Below are 10727 nucleotides of genomic sequence, written 5' to 3'. Positions count from 1 at the left end.
AAGTTTTCGAAAACTACGTTAAAATTTAATGTTTTCAAGCCGAAAAACGCCACTTACAGACTAATTAAGGCTCTACGTAGCTCAAGGCATTAATCGATACCAAGCGTAAAAGAAAAAATGTACCTCTTAGCTATGTGAACAAAAAAACACCACTTTTTTACCAATACTTCACGTATCAACTTTGCATCGAAAAAAAATTCATTTTCAATAACACAACTACATTTTTGACTACACTATTGTGTCCGTGAAGTGTTCTTGTACGTTTTGACGTTAACTTTAAATTAATTAGCCAGTAATTAACGTGTAAAAACAAGAATAAATTAATTTTGATATTCACATTTTTTTCGTGCGTGACATTAAGTCAGCCATCATTTTTTAATATCGGGTTACCACTTTTTGAATTTAAGTAACCTTCGAATAGGGAGCTTTTAGGGTTCCCCAAATTAATCAGCAATTTAAAAAAAAACAAAATAGTCTCATATTCTGGACTTGAATATAATTTCAGGCACTAGAAATCGTACTCAAGTCCTGACTTGAGCATTGAGTAGAGTACTAGAATACGACCCTCAATATGCTATTGGGCATGTATCTATATTTGCAATAAGTTGTAAATCCTTAAACTGCTTCATCGAGTTTTAAATTCTTCAAACATTTTTATAGTTGATTCTTGGTAAATGTTCTACAATCTCATTTTCTCATATTATTTTTCTTTATTTTTGCAGCCGAAAATCTTTGTTGGAAACTCTAATTTGTTAATGTTTCCCAAAGTCATACTTACCATTAAATAGCAAAACGCCAAAATAAAAGCAAGTAATTAAATTTGTTAGAGCGTGCGTTTTTCAGTAGAAGTTCTTAATATGACTTGTAAATATTAAATAAATAAGAGATATTAAAGTTACAAAAACTAAGACATATGAATGACACAATATAATATAGAACAAGCTACATTGGTTGACAGATGTTAATACTAAAGATTTTTAAAAAAACTACTTCTTTTCAGTATCCAGAAACACTGGTCTTGACACTTTGAATCACTGATAAGAAGAAAGTTTCTTATGATTCTCTAAATGTTCTCATGTACTCCCAGCTTAGCTCGTAGTTCTGTGAGTCTTGGTCTGGAAGTCATTAGGTCTGCTTGTTGACTGGCAGAGCTTGTTTTTTCGACAACTACAAGGCCACCTTGAACAGCTTCACGAACGAAGTGTCTTACACGAATGTTTTTAGTCCTCTTATGAAATTCATGATTATGAGCAAGAGGCGAATAGCAGCTTCATTGTCAACTTATAAAATTGGAACTTCCTTAATGTCTGTCAGATCACAGAATATTCTCTGAAGCCATATAAGTTCTCTGGTAGCTTCGCTGCAGCTAGTATTTCTGCTTCGGTTATAGAGATTATAAACGATGATTATCTTTGACTAATCCATGATACGGCACCTGCTGCATAGATATTCGCTACTCCTGTGGTTGAAAGTCCTGTCAATATGTCACCATGTATGTTCTCTTACTGTTGAACGTCTGAATTTAATCTTGCTGTATCTTCAGGGTTCTCAATTGGGGCGGGTGTCTGTCGTTGACTGTCACCCTCTACTTCGGAAGGATAAAGTATAGATAAAGGAGGAAATACACGCTAATCTATCTGAACTATCTCCCTCTATTTCTGTAAGATACTCAGAAACCGTTGTGGACACTTTAATTCAACAACGGTTTCAAAAGTAATATCTCTGGATCGAATAGTCTTTGTAGCTATATTAACTTCAATAATCTTTTATTGGAATAACTGTCTTCGTATTCAATTTGTATAGTCCACCATATGGAACTCTTTTACCATAAATCTTCGTGATATCTCCTATATCTAATTTGCAATCTCGGGTCGTTGACGTAAATATGCAATAAAATATTAATAAACGAAATAATATGCAAAATATTGCATATTATTATTATTTTGTGCAGCTAGTACAGAGAACAAGTTCTTTGTCAGAGACGGTACCAATCACCTATCACTTAGTGTTATTTTCTCTTTCTTTCTATTGGCATTTGATTCTACCACGATATAACCTTTTCCTTTTGCAGCAATGGATGTTGCGTCTGCAGTCGTGATTGTATGACTGCTGTCAAATTCTTCAAAGTCTTGGAGGGTATTTATTATTATTATTATTATTATTATTAATTCCTTCTAACAGTAATATGACTCGTAGCTCCATTATCGAGGTGCCAATGTAGGCTTCCGCTGTATGGATTGCAGTTTTTTATAACATTAACAGCCATTAATGTAATGTTCTGAACTTGTTTGGATAAGACACTTGCTGTTCTTGTTCCACTTTTGACAGTTTCGCACTCTACGTTCTTTTCAGAGCAATAGCTGCATTTAAACCTTTTGTCCTTATCGTGAGCTCGTATTAGTAGTCAGAGCTTCCTGATCAAGAATATTCTTACTTAACAAAGCTTTCTCGTATGCACATAAGTGGCTGGTTAGATTTCCACGGTTCTGTCTGCTTTTTGTGTTAATAGCCAACTACTTCTAAATGAAAAATAATCTTCACCAAGGGTGTAACAGATCTTGCAGACCAATAGTAGTTCGAGTAATTTTTGTTTTGAAGCATCTCTTGATTCAGCTCGGTCCATATATTTTTCAATTTAGATAAATGGGTTGCGAAATATTTGTATGGCCTACATTCATTTCTCTCGTGAGTTTGGGTGTAATTTGTGGTTGTCTATGTGTGTGTCCATGGCACCCGCGACACAGGGTTTCCCTAGTGCGGGGATATGTTGATTGTAAGCGTTATAAAAAAAAAATTTGACTTTTTAAAAAAAATATAATATTGAACAAAAGCTACAAAGGTTGACAGATGTTAATATTAAATATTTAAAAAAAACTACTTTTCAGTACCCAGAAACACTGTCCTTGACGAAATTGGCCACACTTTGCCGCGACTGTCAATTTTCGAAGGTCGTTTGCGTTTTGTTTGTGTTCAACAAAAGTCGGTTTTTGTAAGTTATTATATCATATATACGTTAAATATCTATAAAATGTTATTTAAGTTTTCTTTAATACGTTAAACTATCAATTGTTTACACTCTTTAAATATGGACATAATAAATATTTTACTTAATAACTTTAGTTTACAACTAAAATTTTATGCTATCATTAGGCAATCACAAAACGTATCACTTTCTACAAATGGCTGATTGTGCGGTATGCCAATATTTAGTTTTACTAAAGAAAACATGGCATAAAACGAAATATTAATACGATCTAATCGTAAACAAAGTGAACTTGTATTGTTATAAACAGCATTGAATCTTCAGTTAACAAGTTTTACGTATAAATTGGACAAAACGAGGTAATTTTTTGGTATAATTTGTTTCTAAAAATTGCCATTCCTTTCGAGTTTTGTTCATTGTGGTATTAGTTTTGAAATAGTTATATAAGTCTAAATATTTGTAGTTTATGAATATTGTATAAAAACCACACACAGAACGCAGTGCGGCGCGGTTTATTATCTAAGAACCGGTACGCGTTTACCGAGTTCCAGATCAGGTCATCATAATTCGGTTAGCCTCCAATTCTGATGGTCTTCACTAATTGTTATTTATGATGACCATTGTAGACTTATTGGTCGCAGTGGTGGCGTCTTTGCGTGGTAATGTTATAAATATTAATAGTGGTACTGCCACCATACCTCTTTCTATAGATTTTGACGGTCAGGAGTGCTGGGGAAAATACAGGTACATGGTACTTGTCAACTTATGGCTCATTGGGATAGGCGCAGTGGCAGTGCCCCTAAGATCTTTGCGATTTAAAGCTCCGAGTGGTACAGTAACTCTTATGGGTAGATGTGTAGTAATAGACTTCATTTGTTCTTTATTATATGGTACTATACTGTTCATTCATACAGACATCGACCAATTTTTCTGTCCAACCTTTTAGGCTAATGGCCTTTAATACTAAATATGGAGTCCTCCTAGGACACCAAATAAAGAGAAACTAGCACCCTAAAAGGAAGGCATTATACAGACATCCAAATCCTTGGTTCTTTAAATACAACAAAGCATCCAAATCTTACACATCCACCATATGTCGTTTAAGGCTAGGCTACTCGTGTACCTGTATGCTCCCTTAGCCAAAATTAGGGTAAAGGACAGCTATCTCTAGAACGCAAATTCGACGAAGGAACCACTGACCACATCTTTTTCAGCTGTTCCAAGTATTCTGTATCATTACAGGATCTCTTTTCCCTGTTCGTCCCCAAACTTACAAACTCGCAAAACATTCACACGAAGCGTTATGCTTCCACATTCATATGGCAAATGCCTACAAAGTGGAATTCCCTGCCTGCAGGCTTGTTCCCTAAACGTTATTACTTGGACCTTTTCAAGGCGAGAGTGAATATGTATTATTTATGTGTGCATTCTCCATCGTCAACCTCATCGTTACTTTCCATCAGGTGAGATGGAGGTCAAATGCGCATCTACATTTGTATAAAAAAAAACTTTAAATCAACCCCAGAAGTATGTTCATTTCTCTTTGATCATTATTATAATCTCTGTGATTATAATATCCAGCAATAATATAAGGCTATAATGAGCTATCCGTCAGCTACTATTATTGACCTTCAGGGCTGCCAAGTCGCATAATCCAAAATTCACTACATAAGCTTGTTCTCTTTAAAAAAGTATCTCTTAATAGGTAACTTACTGATTTACTGATCCCACTGGAATCAATAAAATTTACTTAGCGGAACACTTGATGCTGGTGAAATCCTGAAAAGCCACTGCCAATAATTAAAAAGAAGAAAAGACAATAGTTCGATCATTTTCCAGTTTTATGTAAAAAGAAGTTTAAATAACTAATTTACTTTGTTCTTGTACAAGACTAGTGTGAATGACCTTGATAATATTGTCACCAATGCGGAGCCCAAATATAATTCATCATCATTTGATATTGTTGCGATATTGTTACAAAGTGGCTTTTCCTTTCAGGTGTCCAGACAAAGGCTACCAGATTTTTATTACAAAGATCAATATGCAAAACTAACAATGGATATGCCACATACTTTGTACAAGTTTTATTCAACAAAGTCAACGCAAACTGAACAAAATGGTGTATCAGAAACAACTCAGACTGATTTAGCAACGACTGAGATTGCTGTTCAAACAGATTCGACTGACCAGAATGATTGGAGATCTGAAAACCCATTGAAAAGGAAGTTATTTGTAACAATAAATGAATATGATCCTAAAGCGTTAAAACTGGAACAAAATGATTCTTCTACAGATATGGAATTGGATACAGAAAATATGGATTCAGAAATAGATGTTCAGATGACTATTAAATTAGACTCTGACCAAAATTTTACAAACAATTCTATATTTGATATAACATGTCAACCTGATATTTCTAACATAGTCACAGAAAAGCAAGATAAGAAGAAAAAATTGGCAAAAACTGTGAAGAAAACAAAAAAGAAGGATGTTAAAAAAGCAACAAAAACATCGAAGAAATCTAAGAAGGGGAAAAGTAAGAAAAAAGTAACCCAAGCAGAAGAGAGCGATGATTCTATTGCAGATTCTGAATGTTTGGACTATGATACTAGAATGGCTAACAGGTTAGAAGAATCAATACGTCGTGTACAAAACCAATGGAGGATTCACGAAAAGAAATACAGGAAAGATGGAACCAATGACAGTGATTCAACTGAAGCCGATGTAGAAACCATACAAGAGAAAATCAAACAAGGACGTTCATATGGGAATGAATTAAAATTTCTCTCATTAAATTTATTTTATTCGAACCCTAATGCTTATAAAGCTTTGAGACAACAATTGAATCTGCCGACAGAGAAAACTTTAAGAAGAATCGAGGTTGGAGTTACAACAAAACTAACAGATACCGTAATTGGCTGTTTGAAATTAATGCTAAGTAAAATGAAAGAAGAAGAAACCTACTGTGTTGTCTGTACAAGTATTATACCATTAAGGGAAGAAATACACAAAATTGCCAATACAAATAAAAGTATAGGCAATCATGAAATTAATGAAATACAAAGCCCGGAACCTGCTACATATTGTTTAGTAGTTTTACTAAGAGGTCTTTATTGTGATTGGAAACAACCGTTAATATCTTGTTTTTTGAAAGAAAACTTCAATTATAATGAAGTGAACAAATGGCTTGATGATATTATAGAAACTCTATTGAGTATTGGGCTGAAAATTGTAGCGTTCTCCACAACAGAGCAAGAACACTTGCTAAATATGGCAAAGGAAAGAAATATCTCGTTTGAACAGCCATATTTCTTTGTCAACAACCATAAAATATATTTCATATTCGATGTTATACATCTCATGCATTCATTCAGGAATTTGTTAATAAACAATTTCTTTAGATTTATTGATATTGATGGCACCGAAATGCTTGCCTCTTGGTTTGATATAGAAAAACTATACGAGACAGATAAAACAAGGTTTTGTAAATTGGCTCCAAAGCTGACTGAAAGTCACATAAGACCGAATGATTTAGAAAAGACACGAATACAATATTCAACACAAGTGTTTAGTAAAACTGTAGCATTCGGAGTCATGAGTTGTATTGAACAGAAGCATTTGACAAACCGAAGTTTTGGTACGGTTAAATTTGTAGAACTATTGAATGATTCATTTGATATATTAAACTCTGTGGAAGGCCAGGAAGACCGATTTAAGGTTCCATTTAGTTTTAAAGAATTTCAAATTGCTACTTTGGACAAAATGGTAAATATATTATCCAATTTGAAGATAATAACTAAAAACTACGAAGATGTTACTAATACTGTAGAAACGATGCGATGCTTTGAAATTTCAATACGGTCTATTTTAAGTCTAGCGTCGGATATGAAACATTTTGGCTACGAGTACTTATGTACGAGAAACCTGAATACAGAGCAATTGGACGTATTTTTTGAATCTATGAGAAAAAAATGGGGTGTAAAGACGTCAGCGTGCCTCTTCTATGCGGGATTTAGAAACTTCTTCCTCGAAAATGTTATAAAGAAATCCGAATCGCATAGTTCTTGCGGTTTGGACAAAGACTTGATTGCAGTTTTGCTTAAAGATAACAATAGTAGCAAAGAACAGCCGAAGGAAGCTCCTATGGATAACAAAGAAAAGGATTTCAATCCATTTTACAAGTATTTATAGAATAGGGATAATCTTCACGATGTGTCGTTAATCATTTGTAAAAACTATACTGGACCCTGAAGTTTGACCTTATTGTCATTTACGATGAACTGGATAGAAAATTATACATGCATTTTTATTAGAGTGGCATCATCCATCAAGTTGAAGTCACTTAGTGATCTTAGCCTTAAGCTCGGAGTTTCTTTGAAAGATCTTATTCGTGATGAGATTGTCCGTCAGAGAACCAGGATGATGATGACTTAGGGCCTATGAAGCCCTTCATCAATGCAACCAGATCCATTGGGATCACTATTAATTGCGACGCTGAGCCACGACCAACTGAATTAAACAGCTGGAAGATGATCCTGCCTTCGATTTTCTTGGTTTCTGGTTGGGGCAGATGCTTGCTTAGGAGTGTGTTTCAAGTCCAAGCACCTGCAGTCTCTAACCTGAAAAACGGTTTTTGTCATACATCATCTCCGGTTTTGTATTGATCAAGGGCAAGATACGGTTTTATTAGGAAACTTGAAACGTGTTCATGAAACCATCGTAATTTTTCTTCGATTTTCGCGATATTTTGGCTCCGATGAGACTTGAAACTTTTGTTTCGAGTAAATGAGTATCAAAATTTCTTTTTCAAGTCGTGTCGTCACGGGAAACTACCAAGTGTGTGAGCCCGTCGCGATATAAAGCACTAGTGTTAATTTGAACTGGTCGTTTCGTTGGTTTGTTGACTTAATCAGTGTATCATGAGACGCTGCTTTACCAGCTGATTTATGTAAATTGATTTCTGTTACATTTTGTAAATATAATGTAAATTTAATAAATTTTCTAAGTACATATACTCCGTTCCAACAAAATCAACTGAAAATATTTTAAAAACAAATTTAGCTTTATGGTTAGAATTATCCTTCTCGTAAGTAGTATTGAGTTCAATTGAAGTCTGAGGTTTGAGGTCTGAGGTTGACTAGCGTGAAACCGCTAGAATAAATCATCTGTTTCATAAAAGATTAGTTTTTTGCGAGTTTCGAGCTTGGTCTCATAAAAAAATGAATTTACTTCATGTTCTCGACCGTAAATTGTAAGACTGGATGAGTGTTAAGGGATGGGAGTTCCGGGATGCTTACCTAATCCAAAGTAAATTATTTTTGGTTATAAAATTGGTTGCAGTAAAAAGCTTGTGAAAAAATTCGTCCAGGGAACTACTGCCACTTTAACTATGTCTGTCATTAAGCAGTACTGCTGTGCCGCCAGTTTGTTGAAAGGGCGCTCTTGTGACATAAACTCAAAACCAAGAAAATATAGTATTAAAAAAAATTCAATAAAAAAAACCATCTACTTTTCTCTTGCGGTAATTTCGTACTTTATAGAGAAATAATATATCTGTACAGAGTACTAAAAAAACCGACCTCAAAAGTACGTGGAATTACGTCTATTTGCTAAGTTTTATTGAAATATCCCCTAGTTCGCCATTATACAGGACTTGACACTGGAGATAATAAAAATAGGTTCTCACTACGACACTACTCAAAGTATATTGAGAGAAAAACGCCTTGAACTGGAGAAATAGCAAAATCACCCATTAAAGTAATTGCTCCTAAATTAAAGTTAGGCGCTATTTATAAAAATGAATCTTCATGCATGAACAGCCACCCTTCGAGGTGGATGATTTTCTTCAAAATGAAATGGGACCATTAAGGAAGTTCTCCCTTTCCAACAAAAAAAGAATCATGAAAATCGGTTCACAAATACCGGAGTTGTCGCGTAACATACATACAAAAAAAAACAGTCGAATTGAGAGCCTCCTCCTTTTTTGAAGTCTGTTAAAAAGAGGCCTTTTTATAAGACAGACATAAATATTTTTTTTAATGTCACGTGCGCCCTTTCAAGTTAACAGCGGCAGAGTAATGCTCACATTACTGCGTTCCGGTGTTGGTCCAATTTCAACTTATGTCTCAACGGGTGCAGGTGGCAGTACTCCTCGGATCTTTGTAATTTAGAGGTTTGAATGGCACTGCAAGTGTTAGGGATAGGCGTGTCTCTTACCACCAGTCATACGACTTGTTCACTTTGTCACTTGATATCATAAGAAAAAATGTGACTGGTGCTTCAAGAAAGTCCACGCAGCACTTGCTGGTATGCCCCACGTGCCCACCTGCATGATGCAAGGTCTCCACGCAGCCACAGATAAGTGCATCAAGCTGCCAACGTACTATAAAAGTCAATAGAGTCCTAAAATAAAAAAGCATCTTTTTGCTTATTGGCGGTAGGGTACCTTTTTGGATTTCGCCGGTATCGAGTTTTCTGCTTTGTAATTTTGTAAGTGCGCATTTGACCTCTATCCCACTTGATGGAAAGTGACGATGAGGTCGTCGATGGGAGCATACACACCTAAATAATGCCTATTCACTCTTGCCCTGAAAAGGTCCAAGTTATATTGTCAGGGAACAAGTCCGCAGGTAGGGAAGTCCACTCTATCTCAATATCCACATCTTAGAGGTGGAATCCAAGCTTACGTCTAGTCCCCCGGTGATGGAAAGGCAAAATTAAATCGTGTAATTCCATCCTGTAAAATACCGATAAGCAGGCTACTTTACGGCGGTGTTCAAGGCTCTGCAGCTTCGCGTCCCCTAATTCCGAGTCACCTACAAGCTTCTTGTCACGGCTGTCAATTGAATCCAAGATGGCCAGTTGGTATGTAGCAGAACCACTCCAAAGATGGCAGCAATACTCCATGCACGACCGGTCTTGCGCTTGGTACAGCTGAAGCAACTGTCTCTGTGTAAAGTAACATTATTGTTCAAAAAGTATTGTGAGAAAATTTTGATATCGCAGAACTGTAGTCTTGAAAAGAAAGCACCAGCACGATAAGAAGACTGTAAAATGAATTCAGTTCATTTTGTTGGGACCTTAAGAGCGGTTCACACGGCGACTATGAGACGCTGCGTAGTTGGAGTAACTTTGATCATCGAGTTTCGGCAACTGGCAACCCGCTAATACCTGTTTATGACGTTTTTCATATAATTTCAAGAAACCGCGTAGACGTAGCAACTTCAGTTGAGAGTTTCGGAATCGATTGCCGAAATCCGTGATTAAATAAATAGCCGCAACTAGAAACTTGCACATTTGTACCGGTTGTCTCCAGTTGCCAGTTTCCGCAATCGGCAACCGCAACTCGTGAAGCAACTTCACTCCCGCCCCGTCCCCCGCAGTGTCATGTCTTGACCGTGGATTTCGAAAGTTTATTTAAAATTGCGGCAACCGGCAACTAGGCTTTTTGTTACAACCGGGAACCGTTAATGGAAACTTGTCAAAAGTTGCCAGTTGTGTCAACTAAAGTTGCTCCATCTGCGGAGCGCCTTAACAGCGATACAAACGTGCGTTTGTGATTCAAATTTTTTAAGTTTCTACTCTCGCGATGGATAACGTCGGGAATAGTGCAATTACGCGTAGCTAGCATTGGAGTATGAGTTTAGTGACCCAAATCAAGTCCGTGTAAAGTAAATGTGTTTACGGTGTAAAAGTCGCCTTATGTAACCGGCCTTTATTGTGAAGGGTTCATGAAAACCTGTTC

The 10727-nt window shown here is 36.0% G+C and overlaps 1 protein-coding gene across 1 annotated transcript; it reads left to right on the top strand.

Annotated features, from left to right (window-relative positions):
- The first annotated feature begins 5038 nt into the window (after positions 1–5038).
- Positions 5039–8249, top strand: LOC113229068. Its single transcript, XM_026462556.1, has one exon. It carries the CDS (start codon positions 5039–5041, stop codon positions 7172–7174), a length of 2136 nt encoding a protein of 711 aa, XP_026318341.1. The 3' UTR covers positions 7175–8249.
- The last annotated feature ends 2478 nt before the right edge of the window (positions 8250–10727 follow it).

This window comes from Hyposmocoma kahamanoa, unplaced genomic scaffold (assembly GCF_003589595.1).
Source record: "Hyposmocoma kahamanoa isolate Upper Pololo Valley unplaced genomic scaffold, ASM358959v1 272, whole genome shotgun sequence".
Lineage (NCBI taxonomy): Eukaryota > Metazoa > Arthropoda > Insecta > Lepidoptera > Cosmopterigidae > Hyposmocoma > Hyposmocoma kahamanoa.
The sequence above is the reverse complement of the archived record's forward strand: the minus strand, read 5'-3'. Positions and strand labels throughout refer to the sequence as shown.

Bases quoted from the DNA above. Each gene is read 5' to 3' on its own strand.
- LOC113229068 (XM_026462556.1), top strand. From the start codon at position 5,039: ATGGATATGCCACATACTTTGTACAAGTTTTATTCAACAAAGTCAACG.